The sequence below is a fragment of the Agelaius tricolor genome, unplaced genomic scaffold (assembly GCF_023055355.1).
Source record: "Agelaius tricolor isolate 1412-34295 unplaced genomic scaffold, bAgeTri1.0.p SCAF_5, whole genome shotgun sequence".
Classification (NCBI taxonomy): domain Eukaryota; kingdom Metazoa; phylum Chordata; class Aves; order Passeriformes; family Icteridae; genus Agelaius; species Agelaius tricolor.
In genome coordinates this window covers 6001411-6029221 of record NW_027269265.1, presented here as the reverse complement: position 1 = coordinate 6029221, position 27811 = coordinate 6001411, and the positions used below count along the sequence as shown (strand labels likewise).

At 41.2% G+C, this 27811-nt stretch overlaps 1 protein-coding gene across 1 annotated transcript in view; it reads right to left on the bottom strand.

Moving 5' to 3' along the window:
* Positions 1-27811, bottom strand: part of MNAT1 (MNAT1 component of CDK activating kinase) — a 119466-nt gene that overhangs the window by 66793 nt on the left and 24862 nt on the right. Inside the window, exons 2-5 of the mRNA XM_071426231.1 lie at positions 18456-18608; positions 16766-16839; positions 8411-8514; positions 4297-4437 (exon numbers count right to left, since the gene is read on the bottom strand). Coding sequence (XP_071282332.1) covers positions 4297-4437; positions 8411-8514; positions 16766-16839; positions 18456-18608 — 472 coding nt within the window. The remainder of the gene's footprint in view (positions 1-4296; positions 4438-8410; positions 8515-16765; positions 16840-18455; positions 18609-27811) is intronic.

Here is a 27811-nt window from a genome sequence, read left to right as displayed (position 1 = left end):
TGATCATGAACAGCAGTCACGTTGTACACTGACTTTTCACATCACTCTCCAGTCTTTTTCCCCCTCTATATTTTATTATACTCCCTTTGCCTTACCACTAGAATGCAAGGAAAAGCAGAAAATCTCACAAGACAATATCTGGCCCAGAAGCACAAATACAACATCTAAGACACAGCTTCCTACTTGGATTTCTGTGATCAGCTGGGAGGAGGGAGGGAAGATGCTAAAAACCTAAATTGTAGAGACATCTAATTTCTGCACAACTGGGAGAAAATCTGGACCACAAATGCACTAGGTTAGAGTCTGCTTCTTTCAAGTGTTGTACATCTCTAACCTGCATGCAGTAGCATGTGCTGTCAGCTGTCAGCAGAGGTTAAAGATGCTGAACTCTTTCAATGACCAGATTTAACAAGCTGGGGGAGAAGGGCAGAGTGGAAAGCACTCTCCTGTTCATTTTGTCGTTCATATTCCTTACACACTCACTGCATTTCTAATAAAATGATTCAAGGAAGCCAATTTTTAACCAACTTCTCAGGAGTTCACACAATGACCAGTAACCAGATTACACAACTGTGGGAAACCCACAGTGTGCCAGCAAGGCACCACATCCTGATTGTTTGTCCTTCTGAATATGCCCAGAGCCCTTCTGTTAACTATTAACACACGTGGAAGTTCCAACCCTGTGTTTATCCATACCAGCAATTTTCTCCATGGGAAAACAAACTGTCCACACTATGAACAAAGCTGGTTCTACACAACAATTTCTGGAAGATTTGTCTCAAAACCCTTGAGGTTCTGGTGAAAGTGTGGATTTGACCTCTTTAATGCCTTTGCCTGGCTCCAAGTTATGCCACAGTCCAGGGAAAACCTGCTCCTCTCCCATTGTGCTCATGCCTGGGAATTAGGGGCTGTTGAAGAGGAAAGTGCAAGTCCCATAAAACACATGAGATCATCTTAGAATCCTCTGTATGCACGTGAGAGAGTCTGTACAGCACATAAAGAAAGTGCTTTAATTTTTTACTCAGCCTGGATTATCCAAGGTTAAAAAAAAATCCCAAACAAACAACAACCCAAAATAAAACACTCATACAGCTCTCCCAGTGATGCACAAAGTGCATTTGAGACTGCAAGTTGAAATTACAACAGGGTATTGTGCTTTTAAAGTGAGAGGTTCTACTGTAAAAGAGGTGGTCTACAATGCAGGTATCACAGAAATTAGGGAATTAATTAGGGAAGCACTAGTTAATTAACTAGTGTTAATTAATTAATTAGTGTTAATTAACACGAATTAATCAACACTAATTAGGGAAGCAAAAAGGACCCAACTGCTTTTCCAGAGCCCTGCAGAGCCTGAGTCCCCCTGATGCCTTGCTGATCTCTCCAGTATTTCACACTGGCCTTTCCCTCCCTGTTTTCAGCCAAGGATGGGTTCATGGAGCCTTGGCCCTTTCTGCAGGAGCCCCTGCACTCCCCAGGCTGGCCACAAACCAGGGCCCACTGCACAACATTTAGAATACCAAACATTTTTCTGTGCCTCTGCAGTAACTACATTATCAGCTCTTTGAAGATGGTACAGTATTCTCAAGCACTTCTGCACACCATTGAGACCTTTGCTCCATATGAAACCACCACAAGTAACACATCTAATGACCTGGACCACCAAGATGATGGGAGGGAAGGAGCATCTCTCCCATGAGGAAAGGATGAGGGCTTTGGGATTGCTCAGCCTGAAAAGGGAACACTTTGGGGTGACCTCATTGTGGCTTTCCAGCACCTGAAGGGAGCTGACAAAAGAGATGGAGAGAGACTCTTTACAACAGCCTGACAAGGGGAATGGCTTCAAACTGACAGAGGGCAGGGTTAGATTAGACATTGGAAGAAATTCTTTATGGAGGGTGGTGAGGTCCTGCACAGGCTGCCCAGAGGAGCTGTGGATGCCCCAACACTGTGAATGTTGGATGGGGCTCTGAGCAATCTGCTCTAGTGGAAGTTTTCCCTCCCCATGGCAGGGGGTTGGAATTGGATGCTCTCCAAGAACCCTCCCAACCCAAACATGGCTATGATTCCATGAGGTCTGCAGCTTCATAAGATTTCAGCACCAAAAGTTAAATTCATTTCTTGACAAGAAAGTAGCTGACCATCTTTACTTGCACAACACAAAAAATGTGTCCTTAATTTTTTCTTGCTGCCCAGTGGCAGGGCCAAACTTGGAAAAAAAAATTACCAAGATCCAGTAGGTCTGGGCTGTAGGCTGGCCACAACAAGTGATCTGTCCAAAGGAGAAGATTTGGGTATAAGGTTTATAAAATGTCAGATTGTCACCTTCCTCTGCACTCACAATCTTGCAGAGCCAGTGGTGGTATCTCTGTAGCCAGAAATTAATCCTTCTTGGTTTAGCACAGAACCAGCAACCATAGATACAAGATTATTTTTTAAGTTAATTCTTTACCCTGCTGCTGCTTGTGCTTGGCTTTTGCTGCATTTCTCCATTGAGTTTTATTCATTATCAGTTTCATTTTCAGATTTGCAGCACAGCATTAGAGGGATTTCTGAGACCATAGAAAATGTTTATTTCTTTAACAACCACTGGCTTTCCAGAGACTTTGTAAGTCATCACACAAACACTTCAGTGCTGCTTTTATAAACCTTAGTAATATTACAAAACAAGTTTTGGCTCAAATTTAAGTTGACACTTCCCCTTCAGAAACAGAGACAAAACTTGAAACTGTTTAGTTTCCTCCCTCAGCCCTTAAAAATCACCTTTCTACTGTTTTTAGAATATTAAGATATGTTTTAATAGCAATACATACGCAATCACAGTAAAAAGTACTTATTTTAGTCATGTTTTAAGGGTTATTTATAGCTATTCTTTTTGCAAGCCACCTGGTGAAGGTTTCCAGTAAAACCAAATGCTGTGTTAAAAAAAAAAAATTAAACAACCACACATCAGCCACTGGTCTCTAGTCAGTCAGAACTGTGTTTTAGAACAGGTTTTTAAGAAGTCAGAAACTCCAAATCCAAATTCTGAGAAATTAAATTCAAATTTATAGTGGAGTTTTTATTAATTTATCCACTATTCCTAATTGTGTGGACTGTAAAAGCACTTACCTTTAAAGTGAAAATAGATTGCTGGATGTAAAGATACAGGCTTGACTTTTTTTTTTTTTTTTAAGAAGCTTTCTGCTCATCTCTGCTTTTGCCTACAAAAGGAAAACCAGTAACAGGTTGCCAGGAATCCTGGCTTGAAGCAAGGCATCTATCTCTTCAGGAGGCCCTGAAACTCCTAAATTTCACTTAGATCCTCACTCCATGTCAGTGCCTTCTACCCTGGCTCAAAGAGAAACTCTACTTTTCCAGGAAAAGTAGAAAAGCATCTGTATCATGAATAAGAACTGAGACTACAAAGCAGGAATTACCACTGTGTTAGTGTGAGATGCACTGATACAAGAGAGAAAATATCATTTGGATATGCCAAGCAGCTTTAAACCACACTGACACAGCTGAACACGTGTATGTATGCATACATACTTCTTTTTTCTGATTTCCCTCAAGGTTACACACAGGCTGTGTGTACAGACTGTCCTCATGGGTGTTCAACCTGTGAATGTGTGTGTATGCATGTCTGTACACACACTTGTATTGAAAAAAATGAGATGTCAACCTTAAGTTACACACTTAGTGAGTTTCTCTATGCCCACACATGATTGCATTTGAGATGCAGAATCAGTAAATTAATCAAGATGACCACAATTTCCAAAAGCAAGTCTGAGTTTTCCTCTGTGTGTCTATATAAACTTCACTCACTTCAACAGGAGCAACTTGTACAGAAGTGGCAGTAAGAGAACATGACACACTTGTGGCAGAAAACTTTTCATTGCAGTTGTTGTTGCATACAAAGGGACCACCAATCATTTATGTGCTCTGGCTGAGAAAGGGCTGAGCAATGACTGGATAACTCCTGAGGTTACTGTCCCCTGCTCTCCACCATCTCCACTGCACAGGTGGCTGAGCCAAGAAGCACCTCCTGATGACCTTTTTGCTTCCACACACCTCAGCCACTACTCAGAACTGCTTAACAAGCCAACAGAGGTAGAGCTGAGCTACAAATCCCAGAAGCAGCCTTCATCCAGCCCCTAGCTTACCAAAACCAGAGTGGTTTGCACCACTGAAATAAATAACAGGTGAGAGAATGGAAACACAAACCAGGGAAACGGGGACAGATCCATTCATTCCACGCAGTGACAGAGATGCATGTCAATGCTACTGAGCTTTGAAACCTCTGCTTTTGTTACTCACCAGATCATCCAGGAGTGCCTGTTTATTCTTCCTTTTTATCATCTGCTGGAGCTGCTCCTCCTTCTGCATGAACAGGCGCCTCTGTTCGCTCTCCTGCCGCTCCACCTCCAGAGCCTCCTCCAGCTCCTCCTGCTCCCGTGTCTGAGAGGGAAAGCAGAAATCAGCTCCCAGCAACCCCGCTGCCCCCAGGGACCCCAGCCAGGCCAGGCAAGGGGAAAGCAGCCAGATTCTGCCTTTTAAAGCAGAATTTTAAGGTGATTCTGGATGATTATTCTACCTCCTCATTGCCAGTGTAAAGTTAAGATTTTTAACTTGCTGCTGGCTGGAGTCAGATTTGACTCCTTAAATGTTATAGAAGGGGTTTTCCCTCCATTTTCACTCTAAAGTGAGCCCTCCTCAGCTCCCACTCATCCTAGAACTCAATGATGTAAGTAGGATGAACAAAAACATCATCCCACAATACTGTTCCTGATCATCCCACTCATCAGCTGCATCTTGGCAAAGCACACTGTGCTTAGCAGTGGTGTAGAAGAGAAATGAGAAATTACAAATATGTGAATATTAACAGGGAAGCCTATATCTTTAAGCATTTAAGCATTAACTGTGAAAATGTCACATTTTTACAAAATAAGGATTTTTTCCTATAACCTGGATTGCAGTCATGTTACATGAGATGAAAAGAAAGATTACTAGTACAAAATGACAAGTTCTTGTTACAGATCTATTTCTTGGCAAGGATCTTTTTAATGTGCAAACTATTAGGTAATCTGTATTTGAAAATCACAGTGAAAGAATAAAAAAATAGAAGAGGGCTTAGAGACAGAGGAAAATAAGAGGATTAAACAATTTTAAAAAGAAGATGGATCAAAAGAATGTCAGTTTGGTTGCTAGAAGGTACAAGGAAAAAAATACAGGAAACATTTTCCAAATCCTCTCCATTTAACACACTAAAGCAAAGGGAGATGCAGTAAAAATGGCAAGATAATTAAAATTTTATAAACTTAAATGGATGATTTACTGATGAAAGGAGTTTCAGCAGAACATCACAGGGGAAGACACTGATCTCTTCTCTATGGTACCCAGTGACAGGACTCAAGGGAATGGCCTGAAGTTGTGTCAGGGGAGCTTTAGATGGATATCAGGAAAAGGTTCTTCACCCCGAGGGTGTTTGGGCACTGAACAGGCTCCCCAGGTCACAGCACCAAGGCTGGCAGAGCTCAAGGAGGGTTTGGACAATGCCCTCAGGCAAAGGGTGGGACTCCTGGGGATGGGGCTGTGCAGGGCCAGGAGCTGGACTCAATAATCCTTGTGGGTTGCTTCCAACTCAGTTCTTCTAGATCTGTGATCATTATTGAGGCCAAGGCCAAAGTAAAGTTTGTTCTAATCATAAAGTTGTATCATAAAGCACAGCTACTTAATAAAAGCCAGAATCTGCAAAAAAAAAAAATTCCTTCACCAGACAGATTAAGCCAGTGGGTCCCAGTGAACCCCAGTTACTCCTGGGAGATGTCACCACCTGCCACCGAGCCAACAGAAGCTGCTTCCATTTTGTAACTGGTGCAGTGACACTGGTAAAAAGCTGGTCACCAACCAGCAACCACCTGGAACTGGGCTCTCTTTGCATTTAATGAAAGGAAAAAAACAAACAAGAAAATCCCCAAGCTTCTAACTGAGGTTATGTCTGAGAATTGAGAGATTTAGTTGGGTTGGTCAACAGGACAGAAGAGCTCAGGGTCTCCGAGACATTCCAAGGCTCTTCCATATTTATCTCTAAAGACTGCCTGGAATTTGCACTGAAACAGAAGAAAACTTGTAGGGAAGTGCTGACAGACCTAGTCTGAAGAAACAGCCCAGAAAAATTATGGTCTGAAATAAGTACACTGATAAACAAACCTAAACCAGAGCAGACTACAGGAAAATGGAAGAATTATCACGTGTCAGATCAAATTCTTTAAACAGTAAAAGAGAAGAGATGAGTTCAATAGGCAGCAAGGGTTGTGTCCAGACTAAAGATAATCTAAATACAGTCCTAATTTGTGAAGGGAAAGATGATGACAGTGAAGCTGGGAGTAAACTCAAGCCTATAAGTGAAGAAGTAAATAGAAAGTAAAATCATGTTTTACCACATTCAGGAAAGGATAATCAAGAAAACATGCACATTCACATCACAGAATCCAGACACAACTATTTCAAGAGTGCACAAAGCAGCAAGTGAAATTAAACATCTAGTGATAAAGAAGGAAGCAACAAGTTACCCTATCACTGGAGTAGTGCAAATATTTTAGGGGAGAAACACTGGAAAAGCTGTAGTCCACTCAGGGTACAAGGTTTTACAAATACAAAGTGTACATAAATATCTATATATTAAAAATAATAATAATTTATAACTACAAGAACACCAAGATCTTCACTTTTGTTTTCTAAACTACAAGAGAAGAACAGTCTCAGGATCAATGTATTTCCAGCAGAGATGGGAAAACAGAGTTCCTTTATTAAGATCTCTGCATTTAATTCTGGCCCCTTCTGCCTGCCAAATACAAATCACACTGGAGCAGGCAAAGGGTAACAAAAACAACAACAGGGACAGAAAACATCTATATCCCTCAAAAGCAACCTATTACAGTGGACAGAAAAATTAAGTCAAGAATGTAGGGACAATGACTGGCCATAAGAAGTTGAAGCAAGAAAGTAGGAGACCTTTTACCACACATGGAGTAAAGACATTTAAAAACTTGCTAAGAGGAGCTGGAGAGGAAAAGCAACCCTTCAGCTTTTAGGAGAGGGGGAAATTTATAGGCAAGATCATGCAGTTTTTGTAATAACCACTGTGTAAAATCTATTATTATGTTTCAATTGTTGAAAAAGAAATTATGACTGTTTCAAATGTTAAAAAAGAAAAAAAAAAGAGAAATGTTTCCAGCTCTTCAGTGAGTCTGGATTCACACAGGCTTGTCCAGCCTCCAGCAGCCAGCAGGACTGTGGAGCACAGCAAACAGAAGTGCTGGGGGCTTGAGAGGGTACAGGGCATTTCAGAGCTGCCTGCCAGCATCACCCAGCCCTGGCCAGGCTGCCAGAGCCACTTCCTTGAAGGGAAGGTGGGCTGAGGCAGAGCTGCTCTCCCTGTGACCCCAGAGGCTGCAGCTCCATTGTAAAATAAGACACAGTGCCAAAGCTTTGGCAGGTCTCTTCAAGCTCTGAAGCAGAGGATATTGCACAGTGTCAGAGACAGGATAACAGATCAGAGATGGACCCCTAGGGAAATTTCCTTGCCTTTAAAAGGAAGAGGTTCAAACAAACATTTTTCAGATTCCAATCTCCTCCTGTGAAATCCTAGAGCTAAAGAAATCACCCAGAGTTTTGCCACAGACTTCAGGGGAGTGAGGATTTCACCCCTACTGATTTGAAAGCAAGTCCTTAGTGCAACTGGATTACAAACATAAACCTTTGTTATGTCACACTCTGGGCAGACATTTTCCTTCAAGAACTGATAACAATGTGTATTTTTATGCTGAAAAAATATTTAACAGATTAAACTTTTCTTACAGGAATAAATGCATGCACGTTTATTTTTAAAGAACAAAATGATATGTGAGCCGTAATTCAATGAATGAATCTTCAAAGAACCCTGTGTTTTGCATACAGATTATATATACAATATCCCTGATGTTACTGTTATCAGCTCTTGAACAAAAGTTTTAATGTTTGTTTCAACATCTTTCATTTCAAATTTTGCATAAACCAGGCCTGTGTTTTGCCTCAATTTTACAACTCTCTCCTGGGAGCTTCATAATGTCTGAGTCTGGATTTCTTTTTTCCTTCAGATGAGAAAGGAACGATTGTCCTGGTGCAGGAATGAACTTCATCTCTCCTGGCCATTGTCCAACGACACTGCCAGCACACATGCCATGGTGATGTATTACACACAGCCTCTGCTGCCTGCCCCTCTCCTCCAGCCCTTCCCAAAATAAAGCATAACTACATTTCAACCTCAATATTTAAATACAAAGAACCCAGCACGGTGCTTTCACCTTGATTTGTTTTAAGAAAGTACTCCACAAATCCTTTAGTTCTTTAACAAAAGAATAAAAATTGTAGGGGAGAGAAGTTAACTAACCAGTTTTAACTTATTCTTCTGAATGACTTCTTTGTTATCCTTTTGATACAGCTCCATTTTCTTTTTGGTGTTCTCCAAGTCCACATTGTTGGTCAAGTTAAATACTGCATAAATGTTATAAAGACAGAAAGCAAAAGTATTAGGTCAGCATGCATGACTATGACAAAGAAACACTATTCTTATGCTCCCTATCCCTTCTAGCCAAATATAAACATTGCAGTAACAGAACTTATTTAAACATGCCATATAAAGACAGAGACAATCTGCTAAGTCACTGCACTTCAACAAAAGCCAGCAGAGTTTCTGTAGGTTTACACATCTGTAGGAGATTAAAATTTGAATCTTGCATCCCATTTTGTGACACTGTAATGATACACATGAATAATCATCATACTACTCATAAAACACTGACCTTTCCAAGTAGCAGTTATAGCTAAGAACATGGTGATTCCTGTAAAATCAAATTAGACCAAACACAGGCATATGAAGACAAGGCTGGAAATTAGGTCAACCCATTTCCTAGGGAATATCTAATGCACAAGGACTACAGCGACTGAATTCTCAGGTACACAAAAAAAATTTACATTGCCTGATAACTTAAAAGGCACCAATGGACAATTACCTTTATTATGAGGAATCTGCAGATGCTTGCAGATTAATAGGTCAGCTGACATTCTTTTGATGTCTCTCAGTGGTGACAGACTATATCTCATGTAATTATGAGCAAGCAGGGTCGGCCAGCAAGCTCCATAGTTTAGCACAACATTCCCAATTATCTACACATGGTATCACAAGAAATTGAACAGTTTCTATAATCAACAGCTTGAAAGATGTAGATGGTTTGGATGATTTGTAATTTGATACAATGCCTGAGCCCTTCACCTCTAGGTCACTGGTTCACTTGTGGGTCAAGTGAATTCCAACTGAAGGCCGCTATCACTGGGAAGTCTCTTGGTGATGCCCATCCTGAGTGGATGCTGGGCTCATGCCCATGGCCTTAGAGCTACTGAACAGAGCCAGCACAGAGCACTCCAAGCCTCCAAGAGCTCTGTCACGTGCCTACAAGAGCAGCAGAGAAACTTGTGCTGCCGTTGATAAATCCTCCACAAGAAACAACCACGCAGTGACCGTGCTGCATCACACCCCAGAGGGAAGGAGGTTCTTGTGCAAACACCAGCACGTGGCACTTGGGAGCTTTTGCTTCAGTTCTCTCTTCTCAGGTTTTTAGGCAACCAGAACCAAGCTAAGCCCGGGCACAGGCATCACTGCCAAGTCATTTGTACCAGTGAGGCTGCTGGAGGGAACAGAAGGAAGCAGCATGAAGTGTGTTCTTACTCAGCAGGGTAACACACATCTCAGTTTGGAGAACATCATTTCCCTTCTTCCATCCTCCCCACAGCTAACGTGGCAGAAAAGGGCACTTAGGAGGGTTCTAGGCAAACCAAACCAAAAGCAGCTCAGGCTGGCACACCAGGTGAGAACCAGTGAAGGAAACATCAAGAAATCAATGCCAGGAGCAAATGGAGATGAGAAGAAACAGGAAGGTCCTAAATGGTAGAGCTGTGGATGCAGCTCAGTTCTACAAGCCCAGCTCTGGCTGCCAAGGGAGGCATTCCTGCTCCCCAAGCACAGGCCTCACTCTTTCCCCTCCTCTGATTCCAGAATTCCCTCAGATACTCTGCAGTGTCAACAGAAATCCCCCAGTAACCTGAACTGGCACAACACAAGGGCTGAGAGCCAGGGAGGGTACCAGGGAAGTAATAAAAGGGTACAGATGGGAACAGGAATACTCTCTTATCCAGGAGTACCAAACCACCACAGCATCTTACTCTTCTTAAAAATACTCAATTTCCCCAAACTGCAACAAAGAAGGGCTCAGCGAGATACAGTTCAATAACCTCCTAACCTTAAAAATAAAAATTAAAAAAGCTGTATTTATTTTTCCCATTTTCTGAATAATAAGCAATATTAAGAGGAATGACATTTCAATTCAGTCTGGCTCCTGAATCAGCTGAACTCTTCCAGCCCCACCCCAGCATCCTCAGTTCAGAGGGAAGATCTAAGATGGCTCAGTTTGTGCTTTAAAACTTTTAGAATCAACACCTGGGGTGAATTTTCAAATTTTGCTACTGTTCCTGGGCAGACCACAGGGCCTCTGTACTGGAGGTCTCCCACTGGGCAAGAACCAGAAAAAGGGGAATAAAGGTTCCCTTCTCCTACACACCACCTGCTGTATCTCCATGCTATAGCTTCAGGCTGCACTTCTCCCTCAGGTCTTTATCTCATGCCAGCTGGGACCTCTGGGCACTGCCATAACCCAAACAAACCATTCCAAGTTCAGCTCCTTGGTTTCTGGAAGCAAGCTACCCACCCCAAATGTTTTGGGGTTTTTTTCCTCTCCAAAAGGCATAATATTTTCCTATTTCATATTGTGACAAACACACACTTCTTGGTTGTAGCAACCTGTCCTTAGCAAAACATGATTTTAGTCTAAATCTTCAGTATTTTAATGGTGATCTGACATCCAAATTTCCAGCCTACAGTTGCCCACTGACAAGAAGTTTTAATATTTGAGTATTAGGGCAGAGAAGAAGTATCATGTGCAAATGCTGGCACACAATCAGCCCAGGGCTCTGCAGTGACAGCAGCTGCATGGGAATGTCAGCACTTCCTACAACCTCCATCCACAGCAGCTCTCTAAACTCTCCAGTGACGACACAAGAAAGAAATAGCACATGAGCCATGCTGTGCCAGCAGGATGCCCAGATGCCACCTTCAGGTACATGAGGAGATGCCAAATTGCCTTCAGGCTCCTGAACATCATGAATATTTCTCTAAAAATAAACCCAGCCATAAGCTGATGATCCCTGTTTTGCAGTTATTGCTGCTTGAAACCTGCAGGGTTTGTTTTTTTGCTTCTTTCTCAGTTATCTTTAATAGGTTAAACTGGCTACCATTTGGTCTGTAAAACAAGAAGCTCAAGATTTAAAACTCATACTGGGGAAAAGCAGGCATGTTTTAAACACTTGCAGATGCCTACCTTTATTGAGAACTGCTTACAAAAATGGCTGTATTTTGGTACTTCACAGGAAGTAACATTTCTATCTAAAAAAATCTATTTCTGCATCAATGTTTGGGAAATTTTCACCCTAAAAGCCCACTGCTCTGCTCATGGTGGAAGTGTTTACCCCCCTTGTTTTCCTGCTGTGGCTGGAACCAAGCCACAGCCACAACCCTCTCAGCACTCAGATCTGCTCACACCACGCTGACTCTGCTCTGTCCATCTTGTCCTGCTTTGTCACTCAAGGACATTGGAGGACACCAGCAATCAGATTCTGACTTCCAGCCCCCTCAAAGGCCAGAGGAAATTTGTCCCAGAGAACATTGATCTACAGCCATTGATGAGAAACACTGTCCTGGTCCTCAGCATCTCCTCCTCAACACTGACCTGTCCACACTTCAAGAGTGAAAACATTTAAGACATTTTGTTGCAAGAGTGGAAACAGAGTAAAAGAGTGCAAAAAAGTGTAAAAAAAAAATGGAAAGTGTAACAGTGTAATCTGGATCTGCCTACATCAATTTCAGTGTCAATAGCTGCCCTTTAGTACATGAAAACAGCATCTTCCCTCCTCCAATAAACACCTACCAGCAAAACAAGCTGCTCTTTGACACTGCACGGTTACCAGTGGCCAGCCAGCAGCCAAAACATCTTTCAACATATTTTCTAATAAATTTTTCATGAGCTTCAAACGTCTTTTCATCAATATTTATAGAATACAAATTCTTGCCATTGTATCCTCACAATACAGCTGACAAGTCTGCTTTGCAAGGGGCACTAGGGCACAAAAAATAATTAAGATATTATTTCCCTCTCTTGTCCCTTGTCCCCTCCACAAGTTACTTGGCATTTAAAACCCAACAACTATAAAACCAAAGAACACAATTGCTATCACTCAACATACAGACTTGAACATAGCTAAGACTATGCAGCAGTTTTTTTATTTGGCTTGCTTTGAGTTTTGCCAGAAATTTATTTTAAATGTACTACTTAACTTTAAAGGGAAAAAAAATAGAAGTAGAAAAACTAGAAAGAGTTAAAAATCCCAACTCATATGCTACACCTACCCTGAAAAAATATTGGTGTAGATCTGAATATGAGTGGCAAAGCAGATGGCTGGTTTGAAAAGGTTTCAAAGAGAAGACAGACTTATTTTTGTCCATGTTGAAATATAGCATAAGCCGATATAAGAGGCCTGAAGCCCTTCAGGGAAAAGAAACAGAAGCTGTTTTGTATGCAACAATTATTTATCTTCTTATCCATCTCACATTGGTTGGTTTATAAAATGACTTGCCTTGAGACATCTGTTAAGTATAACAGGAAGACTATTGTGTTTTTTTGTGAAACATTTCATTCTATTTAGGTGAAACTCCCAAGTTCTGAAATTCAGCCTCTACAGGGACTTTCTCTGTTTTTCAAAACAACAGCATTCATTATACAATACTATAACAAATGGAAAAACATTTTCCTAGTTATAAAAAAATAAAATAAGACAAAAATTTTAATTAAATGGCACAATAATTGAATGAATGAATATCACTGCACTGCGGGACTAAGTTCCTCAAAATCTCCCTGTTTTAGACTAAGGCTGAAAATTACTAGCATTAGTTCATTATAAACAATATTCCTCCCATCCTACTACAAACAACTCCTAAATTATCATCTTCCTAAAACCCCAGGCTGGGAATGGCAGTGCTACAGAGGGAGACACAGCCTCATCCTCAGTCTGCCTGGGATGTCCCAGGCCACCTTGGCAACTTCCCTTGGTGCTTTTGAGCCTGATCCCTGTACTTTTAAAAGGGGTAGGAATGCACTGAGGGAGAGAAACGATGGAAAAGAATTTAACAGGTCCCTTCCAACCAACATTTCGGGGATTATAACAAAATACTTATCAGAAACAAAAGAAAACCCACAGTTAAGCCAGGAAAGTCTAGTTAGGTATCAATGATTATTTCTGTTTATCCTGAGTGGTCTTCTACTGAGTCAATAACTTTTCCAGAAGAGCTGTAAACAGCAGTGAATGACTGAAATCACTCAGGCCCTTCACTCTACGACCATTTTGGCAGGAACAGTGTGATGATGAGAACTGAAACACATCTTTGATAAAGCTGCCCAATTTCCAGTTGTGTTATTGCCCGTGTCAGGACCAGCAACACCATCCTCGAGAACACACACACAGAAGGGGAAAAAACCAAACCACGAAACAATAAACAGCACAAGCCACAAGTGATCACAGATAGCAAAACCCTTCCTATCCAAGGATCACTTGTCAGATAAGTGTTCTGAGAGGCAGCTGGTATTGCATAAAGGAGGATCAGGGAGATACAGGAATACACAAATAACAGCAGCCTCCTTGGGGCTGAATGCCTTTTAAAAAGCAGCAATTACCCAGAACAATCGTGCTGCGGTAATGCCTGGGGGCCTCACTCAGGTACCAGGAGAAGGTGCCAGGCACACGCTGGGAGGCGGGTCCTGCTCCAAGAGCTTTCACACAGGGCTTGGAAAAATGGCCAGGGAGATACTCTGGGGAAGGAGAAATACTTGGGGGAAGGAGAAAACTCTGCAGAAAGAGCAAGCGAGGACCCTTTAACCAGGTCCCATTATATGGGCACAGTCCTGACTCACTCAGATACACGTTGCCCACACCTTTCCCAAAGGCAGGTTTTAACCCTTTCACTTTGTTTTTATTAGCACTAGGAATAAAAATAAACTGTGCTTACAATGCTCTCAAATTGTCCAACTGATTTTTCTTCTGGGGAGAACTCGCTTTGAAATGCGGTTTTTATTTAAAGCCTTGTTTAACACATTTTAGCCCAAAGCATTATTCAGTGGCTACACTCTAAACCACTTCAAAAACCTGGTTTTTATAATAGAAATCTTAAAAGGTGACTACCCTAATGTTTGTTTGACCTTCCCACACACACACACTGCTGCTGCACCATCCAACTCTTCTATTTCAACAGAAAAAGTCTGTAGGTATAAAACAGCTGATATGAAGGGGGAAAATGTGTTTGAAGTGAGGTCAGCAATTGCTGTGTCTCATTCCATTGCTAGTTTTGGAGCTGACCTACCTGGAATATTTGCAAAACCTACCAGAATCAGGGTCACATGAAAGACACCTACACAGGATGTTTACATTTTGTCTGTGCTAAGCAACTACTTCATTTAAGCCCCTACAACAACCCCAGAAACAAAACCTTCCAGCAAAGAGAGAAAAAAAGGTGAAGCTGCACTTTGATCCTCTCACAGAAAAACTGAAAGTTTGGGGCTTGGGGAGAGGGGAAACCTTCCCAACCACCAGCAGCTACTGCAAGTCTGCTGAATGTTGGCTCCACAATTCAAAGCTGCCCTGCACATCCTTTCTTTTCCATCTTGCAGCCCAGTTTTCCACATGAGCAAGCCAGCAGGGAATTCAGAGACACACAAAAATGAAATAACTCCTCTCAGCAGTAAAGTGTGAAATGATCATGCAGAGTCAATGACTTTTAACACACTGTTCAGTCAGGCACACCATTCACAACATGCACTGGAAAATGTCACATCAGACAAGTGCCAGGTGGGGAATTCTGCCCAGGACCACAGCAGGGATGGGCTTGGGGACAAATGTGCAATGGGCTTTGTCACCAGGGAGAGCAAACAGGGTTTGAACTCTTGCCTAAAGTGGTGTTGTTGAATCTAACCTGTCCTCTGGGATCTGTCTGGAGTTGGGATATCATAAATGAACTCATTGACAGTGAAAATTAAAGTCTCTTCTGACTGTACCCCTTCCTTCCTCTCATCACCCTGGCAGCCACATGAATGAACTTGGATGCAGTTGGACTTCCAATTCCTTTTAGTATTTTAGGTGTTCCTCTCAGGTAACTAACTCCAATTCCTAAAAACTCTATCAAGCTTCTTCACTATGCATTTGCAGGGCCAAAACAATTATTGGCCAAATCATTTTTTTTTCATAAGGTTACCAAGACCAGCCAGATTTCTGCTGCTTCTAAAACCAAGTTCCCAGCACAAGATTTGGAACCACTTGCAATGTAACCACCTAATCCCAAGAGCTGTAAAACTTTAACATCCTGCACAAATTCATGAGGTTCACACAATTTCAGACAAAACTTCAACTCCCTTGTTACAGATGTTGAAAACTCCTGCAACAGCAGTTAAGTGGGAAATTATATTTAATGCTACATGAAAAAAAGTAGTTTTGCTTCCCATGAGCACACAGATTCTTCCAGGATCCCCTGGCCATTCTTTCTATTCATTCCCTCCTTCCCCCATACCATTCCAAAAAATATACAAACAAAGCTACACCCACATCATCTCCTCCAGATATCTGGACCATGTGAGTGTGACTGGTGTTTCCCAGCCACACGATTTGGCTTCCCAGCCTCAGCCTCCTGGTGCCAACAAAAACATGATACATTGCTCACAGCAGTAAGTGTTTGGATACATTTCTACAAAACACCACAGTGCAAAAAGGAGCAAGGGCTCCTTTGAGAAAAATGAAGGAAAAGTGTCATCTCCATGGTTTCCTTCAAATCACATTCACTGCCCCTCCTGCATGCTCTAAGTCACCTCTTCTTCCTCCAGGTCAAAAAAAAAGAAAAGCCTCAGAAGCTCATAAAAACCAAGAACAAACCATTTAGGAGTCACTCCTTTGAACACATCCTTGTTTTTCTAAGCAAAACCCATCACTCCTCTATAAATCACAAGTCACCCTAACTAAGAAGAAAATAAACCCTGTTGATAACATTGTCCCTTCCCCAAAGGGCAAAGTTCTGCTTCAGCTAATCCAAAGAGAAAGAAATCAATGTCTGTTCCTAAACCTTCTCCTTCTGCACAGCAACATAAAATGCTACCACAGTGGTATGTAAGGTCATCAGCTTCAAAGCAGCTTCAACTACTGTACTTGCAGAAGCAAAAATGATGAAAGACACCATATGGCTTCTGTCATGGTAGATAAAGCTAATGGAGGGATATAATGAAAATTTCAATTTCTCCTCTCTTTGTTTAATCTTTGCCAGTGCAGCATTGACAGTCCCCTGCAAGCCTTTCTTCTCCAGCTTTGTTTCCTCATTGGTTTGTGTTTTTTCTCTGGCAGATAAAATGTTTTACTTAACAATGTCCTACAGTTCAGCAAATATGATTAAATCCAGAAAAAAAAGTAATTAGATAAAAATCTGATACTGTGATAAATCATATTACAGAAACTGAACTTAAACATTCTCATAGGCAGCTAAGTCAGAAGATAAAAGCCTATGGTCTCACAAGCACAGCACATCAAAAATTCAAGCATTAGGACTTACCAATTTCTTCTATTTCTTCCAAGAAATCATTATATTCATCTAGAGTGGGAAAGTCTTCCTCTCTTTTATTGTATCTTTGAGAGAAGAGAAAAGTATTTATAAAACACAGAAAGATGCAATTTCCATTCAACAAAGCTTTTGCTGCAAGCTGATTAAGCATTGATCTACTTTTATCTACTGTGTGCTTTGTGACTCCCAAAGTGACCAGAATCTTTACTGGGAGACAGAAGTGCCTGCTGCAAAGGAAAGGAGGAGCCTGGAAGAAATCTCTGCTATCTTTGCCTATTGTTTGCCAATTCCTTTTCCAGGGTTACAGGTAAACATGAGCACAGAGGCCAAGACAGAGTAACTCCCAGCCAGCCTCTTAACAAAGGCAGAGACAACAGCAACACCCACAGAAAAAAAAAAAAGCTTTTCTACAACAATCAGAAAAGAGAGTTTGGCTTTGTGCCAACAACAGAAAGCATATGTCAGCAGCAAACTGAAAATGCTACACAATTATCTCATTTCATAGCAATAGAGCATTCCAGCACTCATACTCACCTCTTCAGAGCTGGAAAAAGTAAAAAGATGAAGGGACAACTGGCTTAGAACATGGGCAGCTTTTGAAAGTCAAGACAGGAGACTTTCTTCCCAAGAAAATATAAAAACTAGATTCTGTTTGATCTGCAGACCGTGACACCCAGGAATATAAAAATCCCAAGAATTGAGGCCATTTTCCAATCTGGGGGCATTTTTTCTGCCTCCTAAAAACTAATCTGGCAAACCACAGCGGGCCAAGAATTTTCCAACATTTTCTCCTCTAACTAAACTTTATTCCATGTTTAATTGACTTCTTACAGATTGACTTCTGTTAACTTCAGTGGACTTTAAAATCCAACATCAAAATTTTCACTGCTCTCCACATCAGCATTTTGGTATTCAGTGGCACAGTTTCCCCACATCTCAGCAACATCATATGATTCATTTACTATTGTCCCCAGTTTTAGATAAAGGCTGACAAGCTTATAATTTACCTGTAAGTTCACTTAGGCACACAGAGCTCTCTCTGGGTTGTTACATTTATCAGATTTTCTTCTATTAAAACACCAACTGGCTCCCATATTTTCTTTATAAAATGCTGCTTTACTGGCCACAAGGAGTGAGATGCAATCTTAGACCTCATTTATCTCAATTTCAAGAGCTTTCAAATCTGCATGACAGACTGGTAACACCAGGCTTGTAAGGAACCACTTCCACTAACAATTGCTGTGTGAAGCAAAAAACAATGTGAATTCTCTTTTGCCCATTTTGATTTTGAAGGGAACTGGCCTTCAACTCTCAGAACAGGTCCCCAGGGAACAAAACAATCAAGGTCCTGTTTCTTGCTCTGCTGCCATGTTCACCCTCTCAATATCTAATCATCTCCATTTTGGAGCCAAGTCTTTGCCAAAGAAGGCCACATAGAAACACTCAACATTTTCTAATACTAAGCAGGAATCCCTCAAGGCTAAATTGAGAATTCAGCTCTCAATTGTTGCACAAAATCAGATTCTCTGAAATCCCTCCATGATAAATGGAGTCAACTTTTATCGTTTGCCACTTTAAAAAAAAAGAAAAATCTCCTCTGTACTACTGAACAAGTAATTTTTTTTAAATGTTGATGCATGAAACACATCCACTTTCTGATATTTTAAATGGTGACACTCACATTTTCAGCACTTTCTTCCGGATTTCCACTTCCTTGTCGACAGCAGGGTCCTCAAAGAGCTGCACCCTGAAGTTGCTCTTCCTCAGGGGGGTGTCACACTCGTGGCAGTTCCCAGCCCCTCTCACAAACAGCAGCTCCACACAGCTCTCACATCTGTGGCAGAAAGGAAGGGGTGCAAAGGCTCAGAGGTGTTGAACAGAACTGAAACACAGGAGTGTGCCCCCTTTTTGCTGTTTGCACAGCACATCTGCCCTGGTTTCACTTTCTGCAGCACCCACCAGGGGCAGGAGGCCAGGCCTCTCCACCCTCCTGAGCAGAACAGGCTCAGCAGCACAAACACAAGGATTCTGATTCTCCCGCCCAAACATCTCCAGCTCTTTGCTGGCACCAAGCACCAATCCAAACAAAATGATGGGGTCTGGATCAAGGGGAAGCTGTTACTGACACCAGCAAACCCATTTCACATGAACCAGACTGCAGGATCCTTATTTACTCTAGGCATGACCTCATTGCACAAAAACCCTGTTTATTTTCTTGATGCTGCAGTGCAAGGAGAACTCAATCCAAGCATGGACACAAATCTTGCCTGCAGACTTCCAAGCCAGTCCCATCACAGAGGAACTGCTACAAACCTGAGCTAAAATCCAGCCCAGCAAAGCTAAAAGAATAAAAAACATTTCAGTCAGCAACCAGCTTTATGCAGCTCTCCTGTGCCTTCTGGTAATACTTTTTAAATTGCATATAAAATAAACCTTACACAGAGACTGCACAGAAATAAAACAAAAATACCTTTCTGTTTTTATTTCTTTTGACCTAATGAAGGCTTCAGATTTTAACAAGATACTTGCTGACCAGTCAGTTGGCATTTATCAAAGGAAGAACACATAACAAGAAAGCTGATTTTAAGAAAAAAGTACTTGGGTAGTAATAATGTGCAAATTTCTAGTGGAGGACAACACCTGCTGCAGTCATTTCCTACTGCTGGGGAGGCAAAGGGGAGCCTATTTATAGCTTTGCTATATTGAAGCCAGAACAGTTGTACATAAGGGCTAAGCCATGTTTTACCTTCACAAACCCAGCACAAAAGCTAAACAAGTTAAGAGAAACAACACTGACATGGTTGAGAAAGATCTTAAACAAAACTTTCACGCTGCTGACCTATCCCCAACTAAACTGGTTCCAGTCCTTACAGAGGCAGAGGTGAGGAGAGCCAACCAGTTCTACCCAGCTGCTGTTTTCAAGATTAGAAAGTGCAAAACAAACACAATTGTGTCTCACAATTAAAAAAAAAAGGCAATTTTTTTGTTGTTGCTAACACAGAGAACTACAGCTTCAGCCTGCATCTTGCACAGCAGCTGCCAATGTTAAAGAGCAAACCTTGAATTTACTTGGGCATTTTCCTACCCCAGAATTCCTTTAGTTAGAAAACAAAGTGTATTTATAAATACAAATTATCTGGGTAGGGAACAATTAAACTTCATTAGCACACTAAGCCTGAAATTTAGAAGCTGCTGGGACATGAACTCAATAAAATAATGAGAAATTAATATAATGTACATAATTAAATCAATTTATGTCCCCACTACAAGAGGAGCAACAGTAAATGCAAGAGAGCAGGCAAGGCAGGGAAAGGGATTTCTCCCTCCTTTCTCCCCCAGCCTGTCTGTGCATGCAGGAGCCCAACACAAGGACAGATTCACTGTCTCTATTCTGGCAGCTCTTGCTGTTTGTGCTTTTCAACACAGCAGCCAAAGCACAGAAAAGTCCCTGCCTCCTTTTTCCTAAGTTATAGAATAGGGAATAAAGCTACAGAGCCCAGCAGGTGGATCCAAGTGCAGGTGTTTGTATTGTTTTTTATCACAGTATTGCCTAAGGACCAACAGAACAGGGGCTCCATGTGCAGGATATTATTCACAGACAGTAGCACCTGAAACTACTTCACTCCCCCCTTCCCTAAATCAAAGACACTTCATGTTTGCACAGGACTTGACTATGGAAAAAATCCCTCCTTGGAAAAGCACTTCATACAAGTGCTTCCATGCCTTCCCCAACTGAAAGCACTGTTTCTAAGGCTGCAAAATAGCTTTCCATACATAAAAAGATGAGTCAACACCTCACTATGGGAATCCCACATCAGGTGATTGCATTCTCACTCACTCATGCACATCCACCCTTATTTTTGTTTGGAGATAATTCCTCCTGAATTCAAAGGGGGCTGTATGGGACAAGTCAAGGGCAGAGCTGGACTCAGTCTGTGTCCTGCCTCCTCTCCCATCTCCAGACAGATTTAATACACACAGATCCCAAACTTCCTTCCAAACAAATCTGTCATCCTTGCCCCCACAAACAGCAGCCACTCTGCCACCAATAGCATTGTTGGGTCACATGTTTCCATCTGATTCTTGAGGAAGGGAAAAAAGCCATTTCCCCTGCCCTGCTCCAAGGAATTCCTTTTGGTTTCACTGCAGACCACTAATGCCAGAGCATGTGTCACCACCACGAAGGCACATTGTTATAAAGGTGGATTTAATGAATTCCTTCACATCTTCAAATAAAGATTTCAAAATGTGACTTGAGAAAAAATTATCTTGCACAGTAAAATTCAAAAACACTTTTTTTTTTTCCCACTTGGATTATTTAGTTAGCTAGTTATTAAAATATGTAGCAATTTCTGTGACTTCACCAAAGGCACCCAGCTCATTCAACAGCACAGAGAGACATCCCAACCCCACTGGTATTAGAGAGCTCCTCATGGCACACAAACCACATCATTTCAGGAGATCCTTTTCTTTCCAAATCCAACTGTTCCCCACTGGCCTTACTGTAAGGACAGCTGACTGTGGAAGCAGGACACCATTCTGTGTACATCTTTCACTGGCCAACACATTCTATGTGGCTTTCTCCAAATGAGCAAAGCACCAAAGCACCTCCTTAACTCGCCCTCAAAGCAGGGTCAAAACAGATGGCACTGTTTTCTTAAATTAGGAGCCTTAAACAGGCAATTTTGCATTTGTATGTGTATTATGCATGCAGATATGCTACCTATATAAACTATTTTTAAAAATCACATCCATACATTTGTTCAATACTTGAGTTTGTCTGAAGACAGCAGCTTCACATGAGAGCTAAACAAATGGTGTGATGTTGCTGCTTCTTCTCTTCACACCAAGGCTGCACAGCCTCTGCAATCTGTATTCTACTTCATACACTCAGTAAAACATTTCCTTCTGGATTTGAGTTTCTATCTTGAGGACATGTGATCAGGATGAAGATATCAATAGAAAACGCCCAAGGATTTACACATGGACATACAACAGGGAAAACTATCAGTAATGCCAAGCAGGAACAATGAAGTCTCCTGGTCTTTGACACCAATAAATATTAGAATGCTCATTTTCATTTCATGGACAGTGGTTTTATCTGTTGTCCTTCTCTTTAATTCCCATGAAATATTAAACAAAAGGCCCAGTCTCTGAGCAGTCTAGAACACCACATTTTGGGGGGAAGCAAACAATAAAGCATCTGCATGTTTTGGCACCATCAAAGCACAAGCAGCACTACAGGCCCTCATGTCCAAGGACTTCAGGATCACACTAAATGTGCTTTTGGTACACTGCAGAAAACAAGCAGAGGTTCCTCCCCAGAAAGCTGTTAAGATATTTATCAACTAAATTACACTGACTGGGAACTGAGTGTTTGTTTTGGACAGAGTGTCTTCAAAGGGTACAGGATTTGTGCCCAATCCTGCATTCCTCACACATGCACACACTCACTTCATGCAGGGAGGATGGCAGACAAGGAATCAGCCCTCTGGGACACTGAAGGATGAAAATGCCTCACAACATTAGCATAACTTGATGGTGCTGCTCACTTTTTTAGCTTGGCTGGCAAGGCAGCAAACAAAACAGATTAAAGGAACAGCTATTTTCACAAGCAGGAACACAAGATATTCTCTCAAAATTTTAGATTCTGCTGAGCATTACAAAAATGTGCAGAACTTTAGATATGCAGCTATTAATCATTTCAGTAAAAAAACCCCCAAACTTTATGGCTTTTGCTGTTGACTAGGAGTATTACAGAATGAGTTACTACCCTTCTTTACAAAGCCTATTTTTAGTAGATAGACTCATTAAACAGTATCAAACACTTAGAATTTCTAACCTTGAGCTTTTATAACCAAGATGTTTCTGTTGTTTCAAGTAATAAAACAACAATCCTCTCTATTATGGAAGAAACAGTTTCAATTAAAAAATGTATGTATGAAGTACATGAGTATGAGTGTATGAAGTAGAATAATACAGTCTTCAATACATAGCTAAGACTTGAACCACAGACAACAGGAGTGGAGAGAATCAGCAAAAATGATGTTTTCACTTGTTCCTCAGTTTCAATGTCAGAGGGAAATTTACTTATAGAAGTGGAATGACTTGATTTATGGGGAGGGAATATTAAAAAACAGAAAACACACACATGAGAAAGCTTACAGAATGACATCTAGTTTTTTAAATCAAAGATGCTTCTAGAAACATTCCTGGGCTTCTGGCTTAGCTTGGATTAGACAATTTGATATTCTCAAGCAGGGGTTCTTGAAGTGAGACAAGAATAAACCTGTTTATTTCACAACCTTCAGTACATTTAACAAGTCACAGTGGTTTCTGCTGAGCAGCCAAGAGCTCATCAATGACTTGCAGCTGGCCACTGCAGCTTTATTTTCTGGGCTGAGGGACCCATAGACACAGGTTCCTCCTGGAGTCTGCAGCAGCCATGACCTCTGAGATCCAAAAGAGTCAAAAGAACCCAGCAAAAGCCATTTTTTGCCATATTACAGGATAAGGAGCAAAAGCAGAGCAAAGAGAAATTTGACTTCAGTTACACCGAGCACCTCTGAGAGCCTCAGAATAAAGGAGCTTAAAAGATCAGTAGGGAGTTAGGGATAAAACTCAGTCAAATTTTCCTTTTCACACCTCAGCTTCAGGAATCCATAAATCCTTATTCAAGTACTTGCAGTAGATGCTGCCTATGTTTTTTGGGCCATCTCTTCCCTGACTGCCAAATAAAAGAGGCAGCTGGGAGAAGGAAGAATCCTGTCCAGATTCTGTTAAGTTCTACCAGTGGGGATTTTGCTGTCCTTACCTTGTGAGGAGACCACTTCAGAGCGCTCTCAAAACCTTATTTGGCCAAAAAGCCCACCCAATGGGTCCTGTCTTCAACTAGTAAATAAACAGGTCTCACAGGCAGCCCATGTGCCATGCAGAGACTACAGCTCATCATGGCAATAGGACACAGCCTTCAGGCAGGAGCCACGACTCTATCAGATTCAGATGGGAAGTGCTCAATTCAGGTGAGAATTTTGGGGTTTTAAACACTGCTGATAAGCTATCTGCAGTCATCTGCAGCTCCCTTCTCTTCAGCCCAGTCACACTGTGGCACAAAATCTCAGAGATTGCTTTGCTAACATTTCATTTTTTTCAAATCAGGACTCCAGAGAACTGATCTGAACTCCCTCCTTTAAGCAACAAAGCAAAAGCAAAAAGACTCTGGTGCTCTGCCTATATCTGTGTTATGTCAATTCTCAGCATCATCTGCCAAGCCTCTGAGAACACAATCCTCCTTCTAGACTGTTTATATCTTTTGGGAAAAGGATGCACGCACACCACTTCTGTTTCATTTTTGTTTTGTCAGACAAGTTCTGCTCCATATTGCAGAAAAGAGGAGGTTAAATGAGCCCAGACATCTCAAAAATTCAGGAGACATTCAGGCACAGTTAACCCTATTTTCCAAACTCCCATGTACATACTCTGCTATACAGACCAGGTCCTCTCAGCTGCACCAGAAATAAAGCAGACCAGGTAGTGGCTGAACAACAGCCCTGACTGACTGGGATTTCTGAAGGAAAAAAAAAAGACATACTGAGTCAATTAATAATAAATATTTCCACCACCCATCGTGTTTCAATATCTCAACTACAAAACCATTTCAAGGGGCTTGGACCTGACAAGAGAATTTGCAGCAAGCTAAAACTTAAATCACTTTTATCCAGTACAGATGAGCCTTTCTTTTTCCCCTAGGGAAAAAAAAAATTAGAGAAACTTTTATGTTATTAACTCTAGATAGTATAGAAAAAATATTTCTATGAGTATTTAAATAAAAGTGTTTTTTTCCTGACATAGTGCTGCCTAGTCAATTAAGGACACAATCACAAAAATGTGTCTTACAGCACCATTCTGCCAGTTTGGCCAAACAACAGGCCAGTACTTGAGAGGCCAATTCTTGACACTCCAAGAGCAGCTGTGTGGCATTGAGAAATAAGGGCTTTCACAATGACTAGGCACACCAAAACCGACCCCGGATTTACTCAGTGTACCAGAACAACAACTCCAAATCCATTATGGTCTACTGGGCAAACACATGCACTAAAATAATAATTCAACTGTGTCAATAACCTTTGCTATTATGCTTTATTCTCCTTCAGTGAGAACTTTGCAAGTTTTCAGAGTTCTCAGCAAATATCAAATTAAATAGTTTATTAGGATTGCCCACAGCACACCTGAACTTAAGTCACAATTACGAAATCTCCCAAGCCTGTCCCTTTTTAGACACAATCCAGCTCCACGTCACCCATTGTCTCACAGGACAAACATATTTGTCATTAACAAGTGTTGAGATCTCACACCAGACTCCACATGAGAAATGTTGCCCCCTTAGCCCTCCATATCCATTCCTTGCCTCATGAGAAAGTCCTGCACTGTGTGGATGAGCTGACAGATCTTACTAACCCAAGTACTCTAAGCATTCACTTGCTCCATCACATCAAACACCTACATAAGCCAGAAATCACATGGGGAAAAAACTAAAATATAGACAACAAAAAATAAACACTTGGGGGTCCCAAAATAGTCACAACAAATCTTTAACTTGAAATCTTTTACTGAAACAAGACTTCTACCTTCTGTCCTGTATTTTCAACACATTTTAACAGTGCAACAACAGCATGTAGGAACAAGACAAGGAAATGTGGCTTTATGGTAAAAGGGAAAAAACATTAAAAGGTATTTGTGGCATGATGGGATATCCTGACCACATTACTGAGGGCTTGTCACGAGACACTCCCATATTTCAAGTCTAATCTCAGAGTAGGAAGATAAAATTGATAAGACACATCTGTCAGAGAGCCAGGCATACGACCAAGGTCTTCCAAAATACAACAATGATTTGGGGTCTCAATGGGAAATATGCAAGGCTTTGAAAGTCTGTCAAAAATCAAAACCTTGACCCATCTTTCACAAAGATACCTTTGAGTGATCTACAAATGTTGGCTCACCTCTCCTGGGTATTGGGAGGAACCAAGCCAAATTCCTGCCAAGAGCAGAGACTTGTATTTGACTTGAAGCATGAAAAGTACACAGTCCAGTTTCCTCAAGCTATTCAAATACAGAGACAGTGTGGGTGTATGCACACACAATTAAAAACAACTGAAAAAACAGCCTGGTGGAGCAATAACTGCATCAGCCATGTCCTGGATAGCTCTGAAACCCCTATCAGTGCTCAAAAAACAAAGTGTAACAAAGTGATGTCCTCCCTACCACTAAACTTCCTTAGTTTGAAGTGACTGAAAGAACAAGTTGCCATGACCAAGTGGGAGCTCCTACATAAATCTTGGTTTATGATACAATAAAATCAAGTGTTTCTTTTTATTTAATTACAAATGAACGGCCAAACTCAAAGGTTAAGACATCATCTGCCATTCTGATAAGCAGCAGAAGTCCCAACAAGCCTGAGTTTATATATTCAGCTTGGGAACAGCAGAAGTGTTTCCCTGCGTCTTAAGTCAGCACCAGCAGCAGAGAAGCTGCTGTAACCTCACTGCTGTGCACTGTCCTTCCCCTGCTGTCCTCTCCCCCAGGCCAGGGTAACATTTGTGCAGCCACACAAATGTTTCTGGGTTATTTCTCAGCCAAATAAACTCTCCCATTGGGTGCACCACACAGGCAGGTCACAGTTTGAACAAGATCCCTGAACTGAGATCCCAGGGATTTCCACTGGATGGGAGGGCATAAAAAGCTGTTCTTCTCTCTGTTTATTAGAATTTCTCCTTCCCTCCTCCAAAGCTTTTGGAGCATACTCAGCTAGTTTATCTTGATCCAAAAGTATAAGGAGAGAAAAAAAGACCCAAAAAGTGTCCATCATTATTTCAGGGTACCCTACAAGTTGCTTGATCAACACACCTCTAAAAAGCTGAGTCAATGAACAGTTAAAACACAAGCAATGCAATAATACATGGGGTAGCAGACAGAGGGTAAATACTATTTTTTAGACTTGCTAAAAATAAGACAGCCAAAAGACCATGACAAATTATTTCAGAATACTTTACACAAAGCACACAAGATTACTTTACAGCCAAGCCCTTCCACAACAACAGAAACAGAAAGCAACACAACTGAAAAAAATGAATTAAGTCATGCATTTGAAACAAGTCAGAGAGTCACTGGGAGCTCATCACTTAAAGAGCATCAAGCAGAGAAAATGACAGCCCTAAACCAATTAAATAGCACCTCATGGTCCCCCTGCCATGTGGGACAGTCAGGAAAAGGCACCTGGCACCCAAGGTGGCAGCAGAAGAGCCGCTGGTGTTTCAAAGTCAGCAGCAGGAGGTGAGGTTTAACCTGAAGTGACCACTGTGGTTCTGGTCAATCACACTCAAAACAGATGAGTTCATCCTATGAATGCACAATTAGATAACCACAAGATTAGGAAGATTGGCTTTTCAGGAAAAACAGCAGAAAAAGCTACTGAACTATAAGAAGTCCAACCAATAGAGTAGAACTTCATACTGGAAATTGTATTTCTCATCAGTCACAACAGCGGGGGTCTGGAATCAGAATCAACAGGAGTAACAGGACAAAAAATTAGTTAAAAAAAATAATATTACTTAGTTTTAAAAAGTTTTGTAAGTTAACAAGAGGAGGATTTGATGACCTGACAGTCTTCAATAGGTAACCAGATTTGGTAGAGGTGATGTCTCCACTCATATCTATAGTCCTGGTTACCCTGAAACAATAATAGCTTAGGAAGGAAAACCAAGGAGAGAGAAAAGCTAAAACTATGTGCATCTTAGAACATCTGGGCAATGCTTGTCTTCCTTTAAATTTTTTTTTTCAGTATTCAATCATCTGCTCCTTCTGCTCATAACACTAATCACTCTCAGCCATCAGTCTGAAGCAGCCTTCCAAAATTCAACAGAGATTAAAATTCTTCTATCTAAAAGCAAGCAATTTATCTAATTTGGCATAACCCTTAATACATGTATGTCAGAGACCCAATTCACTTCACTTGGATTTACTTGGATCAATTTTTTT